This window comes from Macrobrachium rosenbergii, chromosome 31 (genome assembly GCF_040412425.1).
Source record: "Macrobrachium rosenbergii isolate ZJJX-2024 chromosome 31, ASM4041242v1, whole genome shotgun sequence".
NCBI lineage: Eukaryota > Metazoa > Arthropoda > Malacostraca > Decapoda > Palaemonidae > Macrobrachium > Macrobrachium rosenbergii.
The window spans coordinates 25,487,413-25,508,586 of NC_089771.1; the positions used below are offsets into that span (position 1 = coordinate 25,487,413).

Consider the following 21,174-nt stretch of genomic DNA (forward strand, 5'->3'; position numbering starts at 1 on the left):
CCTGGGGACTGAACCATGATCAATGTAAAAAGTAATATATTTGTTCAAGTATTTAATAATTTAAACTCTGTATCACTGCAAATATTTGAAGCCTAAACCAATGTAAAAAAATAAGTATAAAAAAGTATAAGGTAGAAGATTTCAAGTAGCACTTGATCCCTTTCTGAACCTCCTTAGAAGGATCAGGCACTTATATCTGCCACCTTATACTTTTGTTTTCCCCATAACAGCTGGTTGCTTATCAAACGTTGTCAACAAAGCTCCTTCCCTCTAGTGGAAAATGACGAATAATGAATGAAATACCGCTTATTTTACCCAGAGGAGTTTATTATCGGTGTGTAAATTAAGCCCGGGACATCCGGTAAGTAGGAATTATGATAATTTGTAATGTAATTAAGGTAATTTATAATATAATTCGTAAGATAATGTATGGTTGGTCCCGTTAATGTTTGTGTTGTGGTGGGTCAAGAGTCCCGAATATTCGTGGATTTTCGGCTTTTGGATGACAATTACACTATGAAATGGATGATGACCATGGATTTAGGTATGTTAAATTGTTAAAATAATAAAGACGTATCCTAAATCGTGGCCCCTCCGTGCTTTTTACCCGTATGCCATTTCAGTGTTACATTAGGCTTTACAAAACAAATGTCACAACTAATAGATTTCAACTAGGCTATCCTAAACGTGCCCAGGAATTAACCTACACATTAAGCTAAGCCTAAGCCGTTTCTCATTAACCTAATTTGGAATAACCTACCAATTTACGACAAATACCGGCCAAGACAGTGTCGGCCACGACCAGCCCAGCCTACACGGTACCGGTAAAATTCCAAGTAGGAATAACATCCCCACCGTCGCCTCCGACGGCGTACGACACAAAGGACGTCTCTAAAATTCTGCTGTTGAGGTCTTCTTGGTGGGGTGTAAGGGAGACAAAGCCCTCCCCCTCCCCACCAGGTTAGGGCACTTACTCCTAGGTTAGGTAGGTAAAAGTAATTCTATCAGAAATACTTTTGCTATTCATTAGCCCTGACCCCATACTGTGCATTCGCTGTGGCATATAACTTGAAACTGTTCCATGAGTTTTTCCATCATAGCCTCTGTTTTTTTTTTTTTTTTTTTAGGCTAGGTTGGTCAGGTTTAAAGCCTGCCCTTTGCAGTCCATACTGGTTTGATTTTACTGTTAGGATTGAGGATTGGTTGCAGCAAACATGGGTGCCACCACATCTTTTAGGTCTTTGTAACCCTGCTTATTTCACTATTCTCCATCATAAACCAGAAATCACCAGAGCACTTAAAATAGGCCCGGTCATCTGAAGCGCACAGATGACGAGGACTTAGTTTTGTTTTGAACAACTTTCCTATACATCCTTGGTATTTACCCAATGTGTGATACTTCATTGTTAGATTAAAACTATTTCCCTTCCTATTTCATCAGCAGTAGGTAGTTTTAAATAATCAGTATAAAGCATAACGATCGGTTTACACTTATTTTGAAATTTGTGTTTAATAAATAAGTAAGAGTTTATTTTACATTTTAGTGGTCTTTTGAGGAGAATCTTGGTTTTCCCGTGATAAATCATATGACTGTTTAGTGGCAATCAAGGAGTTGAAAAGGGTTTAAACATGTGATATAGTCTAAAATCTGTGAAATCCAAATAGTTTCAGAGTTGATTCTAGCTTGCTTCCCCTTGTTGGAGCTGATGGAACTACTCTATGTTGCATGAAACGGTAGACAGAACTTATGGCTCAAGTCTTTGTGGGCAAACAGTGTTGATAATCATACTTTACAGAGCCTTAGTTGTTTTAAATGGGCTTATGATCCAGAGATGTGAAAACTTTGCTTTGGAGCTTGACAGTTACAGCAGCATAAACCGTAACGGGATCTTGCTCATCTTTTGTTTGAAAAGAATGCTGATTTTTATTGCTCTTACTACTGTTTTCTGAACGTTAGGTGGACTTGAAAGTTTTCCTTCTGTGTGGAGGAAGGAGAACATTGCTGCTTAATTATGGGTATGTATTTCGTGTGAGGTTTGCTGTATTAATATACATTAAGAAAATAGAGCATAATAAGGACAATGTGAAAGGTATTCTGCAGTGACCCTTTGGCACCCAACTATTTTGCTTTTTGCCTATACTCTACCTAATCATTCATTCCCATCAATCCTCCCCTACCTAGCTGTCCAGCCTTACCTTTTTCCAGTTTTCTAGGCAAACCCTATGAGAATCTCAAAATTACTCAGTTTTCATGCTAAACAATTAAAGTGCTAAAAGTTCTGTAATGCTATTCAGGATATAGTGAATTTTTCTAGGTTATCAACATATTTTACAGCATCAAGGGTAAGTCTTTAGTTGATCTTATAACTTTTGTAATTTCCAACAAAAACATTTGGTGGTATTGAAAAAACTAACATGAATCAAATTTTTAAGGTTATACACTATATTGCTGACCATTTCTGTGCATTTCATACCTAATTCAATAAGTTTATTCTTTTTTCAGACTGATTAAAAATGGCTCTTGCTGGAGAGAGTACGTCAACATCAACCTGGCCACTACCTCCTTCTCAATATATAAATCACTATACAGATGAGAATATCAGGAGAGGAAGGGCTCCAAAACCTCCACTACCTATTCATAATGAGTACACAATGTTTGGTATGCCTTTCAATGCTGATGATGCAATTATTCGACCTCTTGAAAGCCAGGTGTGAAAAATGGGAACTTTGGTTTGTACACAATGTTATACCGTTTTGAATATAGATACTGTACTACTATAAGATTACAAATGTTGATGATGAACACAGTTTACTGTGCTATTGCCATTTGTTATTTTTTATTTGATATTGATGATTGTTGATATATGTTCTATACAGCTTTTTCAAGAGTTCAAAAAAGATTTAAGTAATGTTTGTGTTTCAGGCCATACGACGTTTATACCCGCAAAATTTTGACCACAGAAGGGAATTGAAGAAGCTAAACCACTCTATCTTGGTGAACTTTCTAGATCTCTTGGATATCCTTATAAAGTGTCCGGATTCAAACAAAAGAACAGATAAAATTGAAGATATCAATATATTATTTATTAACATGCATCATTTGATTAATGAATTTCGACCTCACCAAGCAAGGGAAACCGTTCGCGTGATGCTGGAAATGCAGAAAAGGCAAAGACATCAGGTATGTTTTATTTTTGTAGTTATTCCTTTGTTTTTTTATGTAGGAAACTCATATTCAGTAATTTCAGGAAATATTTTTTACCTTCTCGTATAGCCAGACATTTCAAAAGGAGAAACACCTTCATATCAATCTACGAGAGTTGAAGGCAGTTCACCTGGGTCTCATTTTGTAACAGAAGTCTGCAACAAGATGATTACAGCGCATGCAGCACACCACAACCTTGGCCTATATAAAACATCAAGGGGGAACTGACTCGTTTTCCCTGTGTGAGATAGCAAGAGACCTGTTGTGCCGGGCAGACCAGAACCGAACTCAATTAGTCACAAGATTTATCCAAGGCAAAACAATGTCCTGGTGGATGAACTGAGCCGCCGGAATCAAGTCCTTCTGATGGAATGGATGTTAGACCATCGGGTTTGCTTCAACCAATGGAGTCTGTGGGAACAACCGACCATGACTTATTTACCATCTAGGAATCACCATCTACGCTGTTCTGCTCTGTTCTGGACCCTCTGCTTGGGGGCAGCAGATCACGATGATCCAAGATTGGTCAGATTTGGACACTACGACTTTTCTGCCCTTGAATGATAAGGGAAGTTCTCAAAAGTTCCTCTCTCAGCAATGTAAAAGGATGACTCTGGTGGGCCCCTTTTGGCACAGAAGGAATGGTTCCCAGACCTTCTGGATCTCCTTATAGACTCTCTGAGACTCCTCCCTGCTATTCCAAGTCTTCTCAGACAACCCCACACTTCACGATATTCCACCAAGGCCTATCCACTCTGGCCCTGACAGGCTTTCGACTGTCAGTAGGCTTGTCCGAGCGAAAGGATTTTCGCGATCGACAGCAGAGGCCATTGCCAAGCGTAGACGTGACTCGCCCAACAAGCTCTACCAGGTAAAGTGGAAGTTTTTTAGGACCTGGTGCAGAAGAAACAGGGTTTCATCTTCTCAGACTTCTATCCCTCAAATAGCAGATTTTCTTCTGTAATTGAGGTGTTCTCTAGGAAGGTCTTCTTCCACCATAAAAGGCTACAGAGTGATGCTCAGCCCTGTTTTCCGTCACAGAGGCCTCAACATTTCTTCCAATCAGGATATTTCATACCTGATTAAGTCGTTCAATACCACCAAATCTAGAAAGGAGGAGAATTTCCCTTGGAATCTAGATGTGGTACTTAAATGGTTATCAGGTGAGCGCTTTGAACCTATGTGTTCTTCCTCACTGAGGGATTTAACTAAGAAAACTATTTTTCTCTGGCACTGGCCACTGTGAAGAGTAGAAGTGAAGCTTCAAGCGGTCGACAGGAGGATTGGTTTTCAGGCGGAGGGCAGTCTGTTCCTTCTTATTAAGTTTTTTAGTGATGAGCAGGCCTTCATCCTTATTTCGTTCTTTCACCAATAAGAACTATCTGATATTAGGCACAGAAGAGGAGGAAAGAGTGCTATGCCCAGTGAGAGCCCTCAGGTACTACCTGCACTGAACCTAGGAAATTTGAGGGCAGTATTCTTATATGTGGTGCTCCGTAAAAATCCCTCTAGACCTTTATCTAAGAATGCCATTTCCTTCTTGAGGGATCTTATTATATAATCTCACTCGCAAGTGGAGGAAAATGACTAGAAAGTCATGAAAGTTAAAACTCATGATGTAAGGGCAGCTACTACATCAGTAGCTTTCAAGCACAATCTTTCCTTATCCTCCATTCTTCAGGCAACGAACTGGAGAAGCAAGTCGGTGTTTGCAATGCACTATCCTGTTCCTACGGAAATGCTAAGTATTGCCTTTTACAGAGGATTATACTATTTGGATGAGTAGTTGCTCATTGCTCTTTTTGTTTGTTTGTTTTTGTTATTATTGTTGTGCTGTTTGTTTTTATCTGTTTGGAGAAAAAACATGAGCACCCTTTCAAACCTTTTACTGTCAGTTTCCATTTCAGTGCTGGATGACCTCATAGATCCCAGTGCTTGGCCTTTGGCCTAAATTCTACATTCAATTCAGTTCGGTTTGAAATGAGGAGCACGGCCATCCTTGTGGGTGGTTCATATTGCCTGTAATGAGTGACCCTTATATTTTTTGTGCTGCCTGCAGGAGTAGTCCTGTACTAGGGGTTCTCCTTTTAGGGAGTGTGCTGTTTGGGATTTGCCCAATGGGAAGAGTAAAAGGGAGGATTAAAGGTGTTTGCTGGCTGTTTGGGGTAGGAGGATAAGCCCCCAGTGATACTGAATCCTTTGAGTTCTCGCCTTCCTCCATTTTCCATTTCTCTTCCACCTTCTGTGAGTGCTACCTTATCTAGGAGGGATAGCACTAAGCCTGTTAAACCTGATCGTGACCTATCATCTGAGGATGAAGCAGCTTCTGATGGAGGTGTTCCTTCAGCAGCTGTCTAGCCCTCTCACTCATAAGAAAATGGCATTCTAGGTACAAGTAAAGTGTCATTGTTGCAGGACCTTTAGAAGATTTGGCTTAGCCTGAATATTCGGCATAGTCCTTCTTTCATCACCTTCCTCAGTAACCTGGTTGATACTTGTGCCTTCTACACCAAAATTACTTACTGATGTGTCTGTTGCAGTAACACCTTCTGTAGTAGATCCTTCAGTAGGTGTGACTTCATCTTTGGTGAAGATTTAGTCACAGAATGGAATACAAGGAAATAAAATTTGACTGGAATTTTGAGTCAAATTTCCACAGACCCACAGATTTCTCCAGAAAATTGTGGTAAAATTTTATCCCCTCCAATTCCATAGACAGTATTTCCTTTTATGACTAAATCTTTCCCAGAGTGAATAAAAAAACACTTCAAAATGACACTGGAACCTTTGTATATTGAAAAACAGATTGCTGTGTCCCTAAGTGGTCAGTGTGTGTGCACTTTGCCACCCGTGGATTTTGGGACCTCTGAAATCTCAGATGGTTGAGAAAGTATCTCTGGTAATATCCCATTTTCTTGCTAGGAAAGAATTTGATCTAGCAGCCATGCCTGCCTTATGTCTTCACAAGTAAGCATTCTGATTAGCAAAAATTGTTTAAGGTAATAATGGTTCTTGAGATACAATTCTAGTTTTTGAGAGATCAGAGGGGGAATAATGGCAAGTTCCTTTAGGAATGAGCAAGTGTAATATCCTAAAAATCTTCAGTATGCATGTTGATGAGCTTGCTATTCATGTTTATACGTTTGCATGGAATACAGTAAGGCCAATAAATATGTGTGGTGGTCTGGAGCCCATTGAAATGACTTGACCTATGAACTGTGACCCTGGGAAGCATCTTTACAAAGATGCATTTCAAATTGTCATGTTTTTTAAACTGTTTATAAAGCTGCAATCATAGGGTTAGGCTTATATGTTTTAGCAAAATTGTTGTAATTTGGAATAATGATCTTTATACCTTTTAGGTTGCTGAGCGTCTAGAGCAACAGGAAGAGCTTGTGAGGAGATTAGTGCGAGAAGCTCTGGCATCCCTGCCCGACAATTTAGACTTGGATTCTAAGCTGTTGGTGCCTTCATTAGAAGAACTCCAATTGAGACCAAAGAGTGATGCAAATAGTAATGCAGAAGACAAGTGTTCAAGTTTAGACAGATTAATGTGCAATATAGTAGATGCTTTATAAAAAGATGGACTTGAAATTCATTGGTGTATGTGCTTCCCAAGGAAAAAAAAATATTGTGTAGTCATGCAATGCAAAGTTTTGTTGAGCAACTGCACGTTATACATTGTGATTAGAAGGGAGTGTATGGTCAACTGTAGGCTTCCTTACCTACGACGTATATATTGATCTTCATTATCCAATGAGACGTACTGGAAAGTATTTGCTTTGGATGAATCACCAGATTTGCACTGTGGGAGGAGTGAAGGTTCCTCTGGAATACAGGGTCACAGAGATTTTATTATGGTACATTTTGTATAGCTATACAAGTTTTATAAGACAAAATCTCTTGTTCCAAGGTTCATACTGGAGAGGCATCCTTTTTACCAATATATACTTGATATAATGAGATTAAACTTTCACTATACAGATTGTGTAGTTCAGTTTTCAGTTTATATAGAGTTATGATAATGCACAGTTTGTAAGTGTAATGGTTGTACAGAATATTGAAATATGTACGATGTATTGTAAATACACCACATTCCTTTACAATAACTTTTGTTTATACGGTGGTCTTAATGCATCGTCTTGTCTTTTGTGAATATTATACTTTTTGCTTTTTTTTTTCAAGGCTGAAAAGTTTTTCGATTGCTTTGGTGGTGAATTGTCAATACCAGCATCAAAGTTTTGTTGGATCAGGGTAGCTGGATTATTCTGCCAAGTAAGCATTTTGTTATGAAAATATCAAAATAACACAAATCTTGTGCTAAATAAAAATGCTTCTTGGGCACAACTTACATTGTTGAATGAAAAAGCAAAACAGGAAGATGTTCGACCAGCAATTGCGTGGTGAAACTAAAAGTGCTTTTGTCAAAAACTTTTATCGTAAGTTCGTGTAAAGGCTGGTAAGACTAGAAGGCATCAGAGGAAGTATACTGGGCTTAGTTTTGTGTGAAATTTGCACCCCGAGTACAATACATGAGGCTAGGAATAGTAGGGTGCCATCATTGACTTGACAACGAGAGTTAGGAATATCTTTTTTGTTCTGTTTTCACATTGGTAATTGTGCAGAAATTTCTTTGCTTTTTAATTGGACATATGCAAAATAATTGATGACTTAGTTACATGAGGTGTGTTTTTTTGTTTCCATAGTGATTTCTCATAGGAAAAGTACTGCCTACAGTTTGGTGCTTTGTAAGTGGTTTTTAATGATCTTTGCAGGATCCTGCAACCCTTAGGTACGTTGTTTTTTTTGCCTTCTATATTTTCATGTAATCTCATCTATTTTGACGTAACTGACCAAAGTCTGTAACGTAGTCTGTTTTCAGTTTCCACCTCATTTAAAAATGATTCCTTCAAACCAGTCCTAGAGGACTTATTGGTCTGGTTAAACATCAGAATCAAATAATCTCTATTAAGAATTTTTGCAATCAAAATGTACTGCATTTCTTATTCTCTCATTCATTGTAAACATTTAATTCTAGGTGAATGTTGTCTTCCTTTTGTCAAGTGACGAGAATTTTAAAATGTATACAGTATATGGCATTACATTTGAAGATAATTGCAAGTAGATTTAAATAAATGGCATTGTTAAGAACCACAGGAAGATGACGGGAATGTATTCAGCATTTTCAGGTTACTTTTCTTGTCAAAGCTTTTATAACTGGAGATTCCTTTATATTCTTTCCCCACAAATATTGATAGAAATCATTTTCTACCCTGCCTCTATTGCAGACTTTCATACTGCAAATCACTGTATTTATATGAATTTTGTAATTAAATATTTTTAAGTTATTAAAATGAGAAAACCCTCACAGTGCCTTTCAATCGCCAGAGTAAGCTGAGGACTTAAATCCATTTCCACCTGGAACTCATAACTTTTCTCTGGTACCAAGAGTTTGCAAACAAGATTGAGAACAATGTGTTTTATCACAACCCCATCACTCATACATGCTCATATGTGCAGGTTTTGACTGTTTGCTGACTGTACAGTCTTTTTGTTTTTGTCTAACAGACACGTGTAGTAGGACGCATATGCCAGGTGGACCCACAGGTATCCATGAATCAACTACCTCACTTTTAGGATCAGTGTAGTCAGCAAGCTTGAATCTTGGGGGCGCTGAAAAGCCTCTTATTATGAACTATGTTGGAGACTGATAGCTGTCCTTGTGAAGGGGAGCATTATCACCTTGGGGGATGTACGGTGTGTAGGACTGTTGTGATTTGCATCATTGAATTCAGCTTTGCAGTTTCTCTGAAATATCCCTTATCAGTACAGTATCCTCTGCAAAGTTCAACCAGTTAACATTACATTCATGTCTCATTTCTTTAATTACAACTTGAGACTTACATTTGCTGTTCTCTCTTGGTTTCTATATTGTCTCAGATCCCCATTTACACCAAACTAGTTGTTTTCCCACCTACATATTCAAGTACTGTTTCACTCCATCATAAAAAAAAGCACTTCTAATTCACTTCTTCCTGTATTTTCTAAATCTCTCAATCTTGCTGTCCAGCCATTCCAACTCTGTATTTCACTGTGTTAGGTGCTGAATTGCTGAAAGGGTACCAGTGCTTGGCTTGGCAGCCTAAAGCTCATAAATCAATCAATGATAAAAATTTTAGTCATATTGCCTCGGTGGCGTCACTATATGAAGTGATTGAAGTTATAATTACAGCTTTGAATAAGTGCAATAGAATTTGCTACTGCTGCTTAGAGTTAATTTCCAGGGAGAGGAGATGAAGAAGAGGGAATGGGACAGGTTGAAATTTTGAACGAGATTTTGGAGGGTCATAAGTCTTGTTTGTTATTGATGGTATGCACTATTTTGATATATTTACATGACAAGGATATTATACTACAGCTGAAAATTAAAACTTGATCATAGAAATTAGGCTAGTGTTGAGTATAAGGTTGTGAGGAAATTTACATTACAGTATCTGATACATTTGCATATATTAAGAGTTGAAAAATAATTGAAAATTCAGTTCTATAATTTCAAATACAGGTTTACTAATTACCAATATTATTATTTTCCTGTATTACTTGGATATATACATTCAACATTAGTATATTTTACTAATTACAGAATTGGTACATTAGTTTTGTGTAATTTTCTTTGCCCCCCAAAAAATATCCTGGCTCCACCTAGGCACCACCACTGATGTTGCCTCAATCGATGCCATGGCGAACTTTTTCTAGGGCCATATAGATCACAAGAATTTTTTTTTTTTTTTTTTTTTTGCATTAATGAAAGTATGAAACATATCACAACTAATTTTTCTGATTATTTAAAATTATTAAAAAGATTACGATTTCTTCCTTTTTAACTGTCACTTTCCTTTTATATTTCGTATTTTTATAGTGTAATTTTTTTATGAATTTATTCTGTGACAATTTTCCAAAACATCCTGAGTTATTCCTTAAAAAATATACCGTATTTTTTTCCCATCAAATATTTGAATGGTCACAAAGCCAAATGTGTAATTACCTCGATATTTGTAGCATGCAGAAATGATACCCACTACTTAACATATTACACCATAATTACTGTCTAGTGTGCTGCCATCTACCTATTTATTTTGTAACCACAACAATAACATTGCTAGATGGCGTTACTGGCTTAAAACTTGGGAATCCTTGAATTTGCCGGCTCTGATTTTTCCAGAATGTGTTCAGTCCCATTTCAACCACAAACCAGATATGTTATCTGTGTGATTTTATGATTTTTCAGCCCGGAATATTATTTCCGTTTACTGAAATGAGTGCAAATGGAGTGATCATTCAGTGATGATGGAAATGGAAATATGGTAAGTAAACGTTTTTCAGTAATTTCAGCTTAATGTTGAGAACTCGTGTCACTTTAGGTTGCTGTAAGGTTTAATAAGGCCCAGTCCCAGTGAAATTTTGTACGTTGCTGATAGCCTAGACCTAATTGAAATCAGTATTGAAACTGGGGTAGAACTAAGCAATGTCTCTGCGTGGGTTATTACTTTGGAAATTGATTTTTCATATAGTATTTTGGTTGCTTATCAAGAATTTAGTTATTTTTTGTCGGTCGACCATAATTAACCTCAGAAGTTGTATGCTGGCCACCCTGGAATGCTATTGTGCATACGTAGTGTTATTGGGGAGCTTTTGGTAAAAAGGGGTTTCCTTCACGGGGGGTTCCGAGGGCTCTCCCCCCCCCAGACTAAGTAACATGGCATGCTAAGTTAGGTTAGATTAGGGTCTGTTGGGTTAGTATAATTCCTTTTATATTAGGTTTCCTTAGCCAATCCCTTCTTAAACTTATGGCTCCCTGATGACTTGTGCATGTGCGGAACCATTCCATAACATGGCAGTCTGGTCTTATCCCAACGTTTCCAAAACCCCGTGTTCCCAAAGGGTCCCCAACCATGTAGGGTAGATATGAGGTTAGTAATAATTGACCGACGATAAACACCACCATATCCTTCATCAGCAGCAATAAAAGTAGGGGAAATCAATTTTTAGGGTAATAGTCCTTGCAGAGCTGTTGCTTAGATTTACCGAAATTGGCTTACCCAAGTAGTTTTTGACGTTTTGAAGTGTATTAGTTTATACTAGGCTATAGATGCAGAGGATAGTTAACACATTCCTCCACCCTTGTGTTTAGGCTGTCAGTGCAGAGCTGGCTAATACTGGTAGAAGGTAATGTCATTCAATTGTTTGTTGAAATGCAAATGTTATTCTGTCTATATCACTGCTAAGTACCTTAAATTGGTCTAGATCAGGTTAGGTGTGGAGCCAAGGCAGACAAAGCTCCTTGCTAGGTCAGTGTTGCAGGAAATGGCAGTCAAACTGCTATTATCTGTTTTAGCCTACTGGGTCCTAATCAGTAATGGAAAGTTCCAAAGTGAATTTTATGACTGACGATCAGGTTTTTTTGTGCCTTGGGTGGTACTGGAAGTTCTATAGTCAAGCTGAAAGTTGACTCAGGCTTTGCTATAGCTTTGCTGTCAGATAAATAGTATCCAGGGAAACCCTGAAGGCTACTAGGGGCATGGTAGTAGTGCAGTTTTGGTGCACTGGGTAGCTGTCCAGACTTTTCTCATTGAAAGTCGCATTAAGCGTAGTGAAGTGATTACCTACTTTTGTTTGAAATTCTTAATGCAAGATTGTTGTGGTCACAGGTAATTCTGTGGAATTGGGTATTTAGTAAAACGATGAAGTGTTGTTTATGGGAAGGAATAACAAATACATATAGTCTTACATAAGCTATGCTTATGTCTACAGTGATGGATTAATTCGTTAGGCAGCCTTGAGCATAATACACTTAAGTCACAGCTGTTTATGAAAGGCACAAACTTATTTTGGAGGCCACAGTAGGCTGGTTAGTTTTGTAATGCACTTATACTATTTTGGTTGCTGTTATGAAGATACCTTTTCTGTTTCAAAGCAGACGGAACTTTCTTGAAAATAGATTAGGATAGGGGTTCTGCTTTTACAAGTCAACGTTCATGGATGTAGTGTTTCCTAAAGTTTATTCAGGGTTTTTACAATTATAACTTTAGGGTATAGTTTAACATTTTCTGGTATAATTTAATTTTTATCTGCTTATTAATGCATAAAGTTGGAAAAAGTGCAGATGTGTTCTCATTTTGTATTATTGTACAGTTAGGAATTCTACTGGATGGTTGATGAATTTTGAGTGACAAATTCATAATTATTATAGGCACATTTTTCTTTAGTAGTTTTATAAAACTGTTAGAGCCTTGGCCTCGTTTTGCTAGTAGGGTATCGTAACTTTTTTTTCACTTGGAATTTAACTTCAGACTCCTTACTTTTTAGCTACGTAATCATCATGATTGATAAATGTAAGTGCAGGTTGGCTTAGGCTAAGAGCCTGAAGCAGGGCAAAGTCAAAGAAGCTGGGCAGCTGTGTAGGGAAAGATCAAAAGGAATGGGTAGGAAGTGAAAAACAAAAAGCAGTGCATGCAATAAGCTGGTGAATTTATATTGGGTAGGGAAGAGATAAACTTCTAGAGAATTCACATGGAGTCTCCCTGGCATTATAAATTTATCTGACATTTAGGTATGAAATATTGCATTACAGTTGCAACTTGAGGCTTTTACTTATTGTAAGCCCTATTAATATTGCATTAGGTTTCCTTGGTATGGGATTAGATGAGAATTGTCTCCATGATCTGTCTTTGGTACTTTCAGCAATGTCATCATCATTATTTTGTTTTCTTAATGGTTTGTAGACCTTCCCACAGATCATCTTGCAGCTTCCAGTGAAATGCGTACACAATTGCTGCTGTCATCTCATCAGATGCCCAAATCATTTTCCTTTGCAAGTTCCTTGGTAGATCATAACCCCAGTTTCTGGACATAACATTTTTAGCCCCTACCCCTTTAGGGTATAATCTTTTATAATACGTTGTAGGCATGAATCGTAGCAGCATATAATCACCCCTACATCTTCACAAGAAACTGAATGACTTTACACAAATATTTTCAACTTCGTAAATGTTTTAGTTAAAAATATCTTGGAATGAGGGGGGAAAAGTGATGCGTATTCCTTACAGTAGCAGTGCTCGTGGTTCTTTGACTGTTTTAAATGTTAATCCCAGAAAACACTCGTCCATGCAGTGTATGTGCTTGCAAAATAATGATTATTGTTCTTGCAGCAGGTCTTTGGAAGACAGTCAGGTAAGCAATGTTTACCAATGATGGTGATGGCCTGATGCGCTGGAGATCTCGCAATTGCATCAAGTTGCATGGGAGAACTACAAACTTAATGATGCTAGAACAGTGAGTTTATTTGATTATGTATATCTTGAAAATTTGTACTCTAACTTTATAAGTTAAGATGGTTAATATAATATGCACAGGCTAGATAACATGAATATCATTGAGAAAACTAATTATAGCAGATACGTTCAAGTTGTCTGCTTGATTATTAAAATCACGATTTGAATGACAAGTTCCTTTTATATTTCAGCAGTTGGTGGAACAGACCCAGAATAATTTAATTTCCACTTTAAGGCTGAACTCCTGACCACAGTGAACAAGAAGCCTCCAAGTTACGCATCTGAGTATGGTATTTGGTAAATGTTATTGTATTTAGGAATGAAAGTGACTCCGTGGACTCATTGTGGTTAGGTGATAACCCCGTTTGGTCTCGGCATGGATGGTGACCTAGATTATACCTTGTCCCTAGGGAATTTTATGCCACAGTTATCACCTCTCAGTTAAAAGCAAGTCATCAAAATCATCTTAGGCAAGATGGGACTCACTTGTTAGGGTAAGCAACTTGAGGAAAAAAACAGTAACATTCATTCATTCTGGGCCTTGTTTTCCTTCCAAAATTGTCTCCATTTCCCAAATAGTTAATTGGATTGCCGTTTGCAAAGTTACTTTACAAGGTGGGGCACTGGTTTTGGTATAATTTTGAAGCAGAATGGTTGTGCTTTATTGTAAAGTGTTACAAGAAAATAGACTGCAGTTCTATGACCTTTCCATACCTCATAATTGACTGAGACTGGATTTTAAATGATATGGATGTCAACTGATTAAAGGTGCTGAGTGGTAAAATCTGCTAAGAAATCAGGGAAGAGGTTCATGAAGTGAAGTGCATATTTAAAAGTATGTGTTATATTTATTTACATGTGTCACGTTATGATGGTTTTGCGGGAACTGCTGGTTCCCCGCTCGTTCCCTTTGTGGATTGCTGCCTCCTTACCTTCAAGTTTTTTTTGTTTTGATGTTCTCGTCGGTGAGCTGCCGTTTTTCTTTCTTCAGTCGGGTCTGGTAGGGCAGCGAGAGTAATTGTGGCAGCAGCAGCAGGCAGTTTTTGAGTCGACGTTGGTCGAGTTTTTTGAGCAGCAAATTGGAGCACGCCTACGGTGGAGCACGTCGTGAGAGGTGGAGTGTGACCATGAGTAGTCGTGTGACCACGAGCTGCTCATCTTTGATGACAGCGTGAGGCTGTCCTGACGTCTCCATCGGGGTTTTCTGGTTGATGGGTTTTTGTCCCTGGTGCACAGCTGAGGGCTGTCTTAGTGCCCCGATGGAGGACGTATGTTTGTTTTTTTTTTTCTGCCTGCTGTTGTTTATTTTTGCCTTTTTTTTTTTTTAAAGCTACTTTTTTGTTTATTTTAACTTGATTTTGTTGAGTGCTGCCTTTTGGTTTTTCTTGTACTTATGGTTTTATCTTTTTACCAGACCTGACTCACTTGTAAATACTTATAACTTAATTTTGTAAATAAATTAATATTAAGCTCATTTTATTGTTTTTGTTGTTTTCTCCTCCTTTGTTTGTTGCATCTGCCGTCAGTCATGACAGCCCCGTCCTGAGTATATTAAAGAACCTGCATAACGACCCACTTCGTTACAATGGCGACTGTGACAGGGCGGCTCTGTTTTGGCTGGCGGGGTTGTTTAAATAATCTTTTTTTTTTTTTCTTTTAGGTGGGAGGTGTCACGTTAAGTGATGGTTTTGCGGGAACTGCTGGTTCCCCGCTGTTCCCTTTTTGGATTGCTGCCTCCTTACCTTCAAGTTTTTTTTTGTTTTGATGTTCTCGTCCGGTGAGCTGCCGTTTTTCTTCAGTCGGGTCTGGTAGGGCAGCGAGAGTAGCGGCAGTGGCAGCAGCAGCAGGCAGTTTTTGGAGTCGACGTTGGTCGAGTTTTTTGAGCAGCAAATTGATTGGAGCACGTCAGAGGTGGAGTGTGACCATGAGTAGTCGTGTGACCACTGAGCTGCTCTTTGATGACAGCGTGAGGCTGTCCTGACGTCTCCATCGGGGTTTTCTGGTTGATGGGTTTTTGTCCCTGGTGCACAGCTGAGGGCTGTCTTAGTGCCCCGATGGAGGACGTATGTTTGTTTTTTTTTTCTGCCTGCTGTTGTTTATTTTTGCCTTTTTTTTTTTTTTAAAGCTACTTTTTGTTTATTTTAACTTGATTTTGTTGAGTGCTGCCTTTTGGTTTTTCTTGTACTTATGGTTTTATCTTTTTACCAGACCTGACTCACTTGTAAATACTTATAACTTAATTTTGTAAATAAATTAATATTAAGCTCATTTTATTGTTTTTGTTGTTTTCTCCTCCTTTGTTTGTTGCATCTGCCGTCAGTCATGACAGCCCCGTCCTGAGTATATTAAAGAACCTGCATAACGACCCACTCGGGTCGTTACAACATGAAATATAATTCAGATCTAAATCAAGTCCAGTATGAGACCCTTGAATCATGTTGTAAACAGCAGATTTGAATTCCCTGGAAGAAAATTAGCTGATAGTTTTAAAGAAAAGTGAAGCCAAGATTCTTGTATAATTTGTCAGACAAATTTGCTCTATACTAAACTCTGCTCTCTTCACTGCAGATATTGCTGGCGACTAATTGAACAGGCATCTGACGGTGAGAAGAGGATCGCTGCCATCCAGTTCAAGATTGGAATTGGAAGTTAATTTATTTTATTTATGCATTCAATAGATCATTTTTTATTTGTTGGATTTGAAAGATTTTTATTTATTGGATTTGAGAATTTTTATTCTTGTTTATGGGTTTTTTGAAGATGCCTCCTTTGTTGGATTAGTAAGTCTTTTAGGCACTTGTATCCCTGTACAGTAATCCCCTTAATTTAAATATGGTGTGAATATGCATCCAAAGAGTTGTGAACCATTTCATTCTGACTTTAGCTCAATGACATACAATCCATGTACAGTACCTGAATAAGTTTACAATGGCTAGGGTCTCCTTTGCTGGTTGGAGTTCCCTGTCTCACCAGTCATTCTTCCATTTTATTCTCTCACACGCATTCAGTGTGTGTATAGCGCTATTTGGACTTTTTTTATCACCTTGCTAAACCACTGCAAGGGATCTTCAAGATTTGTTTTGTTTTTTATTGTAGGTTTTCAACCACCAATAGCAAAATTCAGTAACAACTTCAGTGTGGAGTTCTTGTGTTTGGAGGAATTCCCTTTTACAGGGCTAGGTGATATGTTTTCAGTATGTCTGTGATTTGTGCTTGATGTTAATCTGTCATCATGTCTTGCCTCTCATTTTTCTTTCTGTGCTGCTAAAATTTGAACATTTATACAGATCACAACGTCTTCAGTTTTTTCCATACTATTTTTGGAGTGTATATGTGTGTAATACTGATTTACCAGCCTATGAGCAGAAGGCAAAGTTGGTACCCATATGTATCATAATGCCTCCCAACAAGACACCCATTACCAGTATTTGCTGAATAATTGACAGTTCCTGCTGTCAGACACAGGCAGCCAGAGATAGGGAGGGATACACGTTTCTGACTGCAGTATGTCTTCCTTCGTCAGCATTATCTCGGGTGTTTCTTGGTTACTGTTGAGGTGGAAATAATGTTTGACTAATATGAGTTATCTGAAGCTCTACAGGAGAATCTTAAACCTTTGTGATTTCAGTGGGCTCCCAAAACCTGTCTGGGGTATATGACACCTCTAACAAGCATACCAGTAATTTTCTTTCTTAACTGTAAATTATAACCATGGTTTAATGTTAGGGTGGCAGTTTGGAGCTTGAATACTCTCTCATTTATTGTAGTGTATTTGAAAATGGAAACTTAGTCAAAATGACTAGTTGAAGTTTGCTGAAAATTTCAATGGCCATTATCAAAATCCATGGTAATTCTTCAAGGTTTAATAGTTCTTAGAGTAACTAAAGAGTAAGACTTGGTGGTCAACCTTAGCCAGCTGTAAAACTGTTGATGCCAGTGTTTGTGAGCTCGGAAGAGGATGTACATTATACACTTTTTCTGGACTACCATGCACCATTACCTTTTTTCTTGACTGATGGTGTTTGTTCTAGTTTCTTTGTTGATTTACTATTTGTCTGATATTTACTGTACTCCTCTTGGTGTTATCTATCTTCACTTACGGGGTTTTTGCTTTGGAAACACGTTTTCACTGGCCAATAGCTGTTTTGGCTTGGACCATGTGAGTCTTCATTCATTTTTGTAATGGGTTTCTTTCTATTAATTGTCCTTCAAGGGTCAGTAAAGTAAAAGGTTTACATTTCCCATTGAGTCTTGGTGATAAAGATTTTAAGTTCCTGGTTACACTGTTCTCTGTAGTTGGTTCCCGGTTACAATGCTCTCTGTTGTTGATGGGAGTACCTTCCTTCTAGTTTCTGGGATTGCTGATAGAAGATGAGGGACACTTCCTAGATGGAGACCACATCCATCACTTTTTGTCAGTCTTCAGTAGCCATTTGGGTTGTCTGCCCTTACATATTCAGGCACAGGTGAAAATGGAAAGATGTTTCCATGAAGGAAAAGATGCAGGGTATTAAATAAGATTGTGATGAATATTTGCAAAATCAGTCGTATTAAATATACAAGCAGCATTGTTTTATAGTTTTATAATTTCTTGAACAGCTCGTATTTAGTTATACAGTAACATACAAGCACAAAGTTAACAAAACACTATGAAAATATTGACTTGGTAGCAGGTGAGGGCCTCCTTAAAACCTGTATATTTTTTAATTATTAAATAATGAATATAAAGTTTCATTATAGTTGTATAAGGAAAAAGCAAGGCATAAGCATAAATCATAATATACTGTAATTTAAAATTGTTTTACTCTAGATGTAAAATTGTGTAGGTCACATCAAATGAAAGTCTGGTGTAAACTAACCAAATGGTAAGCCTTAGGGAAGGAAGATATAAGGTAAGAATAGAATAAAATTACATTTATTAATGCAGTGAGACAACTGATGTCAGTTAATGATTATAGAAGGTAATGCCAAGCTATCTTATACACTGTGTTTACATGAAGACCTGGACTAGGCCAAGCTTGTGGGTTAAAAGCTTTTTACAAACGTAGTCTCTTTTGCACCTCAGTCTCCACAACTTAGCAAACTTTTTACATTTTAATGAAAATATTTTTGTACCGTCAAAGCAGGGATAGTGATGGATTACATTTAGGTGAATACATAGTGCATGGAACTGTCAAGGTATTCTTCAATTTGCATGCAGGCTTTTTTTTACCAAAAGGATTAGTGAAAAATTTAAGATGAATGCTGCTGTTTCAACTCTGCTTCAGTCCAGCATACCCCAAGGTAACAAAATTGCTCTACCTCTACTGAGACCTACCCATCCGTTTCAACAGGGTTCTCTGTGCCCCTCTCTTCCCCAGTTACTCTTGCAGTGCAATTTGGGCAAATAAAATCTCCCACCCTGAATATATATTAAAATCCTGGTTACCTTTTGTGACAATGTTATATTTAGTACAAAGTACACACTTAACCCCATTGCCTTCCCTATACAGTAACAACTGTATGACCACATCCTGATTGTACCTCTTCCTCTGCTTCCTTTTCATTTGCCCAAGATTTGTTTTGCATACAGTCATTTTCAGTCCTCCCTCTATTTTTTTATAAACATTTTCAGAACTCCATCAGAAACTTTTACCATTGGGTTGTCTGTGTAACGCAGCTCCCATGGATACACTTGTGTACTCCTTTGTAGCTTCTCCATTACTGTGATAAACAGCAAAGGGCTTATTGTTGATGCTTGGACTCGTTTATTTTTTGATGCAAATCATAATTATTTTATAGTAAATTTCTATAAATATATTAATATACACGTGTACATTTATACCCACAATATAACTTCATGGTAAATTAATATGCCAGTTATATTAATACACCATCATTACACAGGTCCTCAAAGTGTGTGGGAGGTTTCAGATCCATAGTAAAATTAATTTGCAGAATATGACTGAGTAGCCATGAGGGAAAAAGTTTGAAACAGTTTAATAACAAAAAGACAGTTAAATGTGAAGTCTTTGCCTTTCATACAAACATTTGGCATTCTGCATAATTGTGAGCAGATTACTCCTAGTTAGTAGTGGACCCCGCCTATTCACAGTTTGAGATTTGTGGCTTCACCTATTTGAGGAAAATTTGCCTATTTGCTGTATTTTTCATAGAGAAGTATTCACTAGTTACTGTATTTTCATATTTTCGTGGCTAAATGCACTTTTTGTGATAAAGCTATTAAGATACTCCTTTATAAGAATTTTTAGAGGGATGTAAAGTATTCGTGGATTTTAGCTATTGGCACGCATGTCCCGCAAATACCAGGGGTCAACTTGTTAGTGTAGGATGCAGGTGCAGCATTAAAATATTCCAGAGCTGGTTGTGAAGCAGAAATAAATGCCTATGGCCAGTCTTTGTAATTTATCACTGTAACTGGTTTTACTATACTACCATTAAATAGTTTTACTGATTTGGAAAGTTCTTGTGAGATAGGTTCAACATGCATAAAAGGCTTTTAACCCATAACTTTTTCCTAGTCCAGGTGTACACAGATACCGTACAGTATTTTAGGTTTTTTTTGCTCTTTTGTGTAAATGATTTATGTTTAACTTGAATGTGATTTCATTCTATTGTTAAACAGTATTTGAAATTTTATGATACCAAACAGGATGGTAAAATTTTTTTGTCTTGTATATTGTTCTATCCCTAAAGGAAAGGTTACATGTGAAAAGCATTTTTTGTGATGTATATGGCATCTTGTGGTTTTGTTGGTTATATTCAATACATGAAATAACTGCATCCCTTTATTCTCACAGCATCCACATGGCTATTTTCCAGACCATGCTTTGCTCATTTGTTTCTGCTCTTGTCAATCTCCAACAAAGAATGTTAGGTCATGTCAGTTTTCATGATGCCTTGTGGGTCCCCTAGCTAACAGCAGTAGCATTTGTTTTATGTCTATGCTTTGTCAAATATCTTGCATGTCCCTTAGAGACTTGACTAGTGTAGCACCCCGTAAAATAATTTATTATTAACCTCTGCTTTTCTTAATACCGTACTTGTCACATACCCTCATAATATCCTTCAACCTTGTATTACAAGATCTTCTGTTTATTGCTTGATACTTCCATTTAGATGTTTTTTAGATGTTTGTATAAAGATTGTTGCTTTCACTGTTATAGAGTCAAATTGACAACCTTCAATTCTAACCACTGCCCCACAGTTACTGACAAGAGACCACTGCTGAAAAATGGTTAAAATGGGACAGGGATAAGAATAATGACTTGCAGAAATATCAAATGTAACACTTAATGACTTGTATCAAAATAACAAATGTCAAAATCATCATGCTGTTGTATAAATTTATTTTATCTATGCATTGTGATAAGCATGCAGTTGCAATCACTGAACCACTAAAGGCGGTAAAAGGAAACAGTTGAAAAGATTTTTGTTTATTCATCCTTTTGAAGAAGTTTGAAACTGCAAAAAGAACGAGCAAGTTTCTTCTATTTTGTGGTGGTTTCTTATCTTCATGGTCACAGAATAATAAAGTAATAGATTTTAAATAAATTCATTTGTAAATATGAAAAAATTGTGTGAAGATTAGTTTTTCTCGTTTTAAGGAACTTCAGCTTTAAATAAAATTTGTGTTGT

The 21,174-nt window shown here is 37.4% G+C and overlaps 1 protein-coding gene and 1 long non-coding RNA gene across 4 annotated transcripts in view; both read left to right on the top strand.

Annotated features, from left to right (window-relative positions):
• MED7 (mediator complex subunit 7) overlaps nucleotides 1-8,573 on the top strand; it is a 39,544-nt gene extending 30,971 nt beyond the window's left edge. Inside the window, exons 1-4 of one of the 2 annotated variants that reach the window (XM_067132477.1) lie at nucleotides 204-361; nucleotides 2,504-2,709; nucleotides 2,924-3,181; nucleotides 6,568-8,573. In XM_067132477.1, the coding sequence (XP_066988578.1) occupies nucleotides 2,515-2,709; nucleotides 2,924-3,181; nucleotides 6,568-6,783 (669 nt within the window). In that variant the 5' untranslated portion in view covers nucleotides 204-361; nucleotides 2,504-2,514 and the 3' untranslated portion in view covers nucleotides 6,784-8,573. Of the gene's footprint in view, nucleotides 1-203; nucleotides 362-2,503; nucleotides 2,710-2,923; nucleotides 3,182-6,567 lie in introns of those variants that run through there. The other variant, XM_067132478.1, reaches the window with a different exon arrangement.
• A 1,834-nt stretch (nucleotides 8,574-10,407) lies between these two features.
• On the top strand, nucleotides 10,408-19,740 carry LOC136855438 (uncharacterized). Of its 2 annotated transcripts, XR_010858035.1 has the most exons (4): nucleotides 10,408-10,569; nucleotides 13,414-13,537; nucleotides 13,728-14,030; nucleotides 16,105-19,740. It is a non-coding gene; the product is annotated as an uncharacterized lncRNA (long non-coding RNA). The 2 variants fall into 2 exon arrangements; XR_010858034.1 differs by lacking the exon at nucleotides 16,105-19,740 and having other exon boundaries at nucleotides 10,414-10,569; nucleotides 13,728-14,288.
• The last annotated feature ends 1,434 nt before the right edge of the window (nucleotides 19,741-21,174 follow it).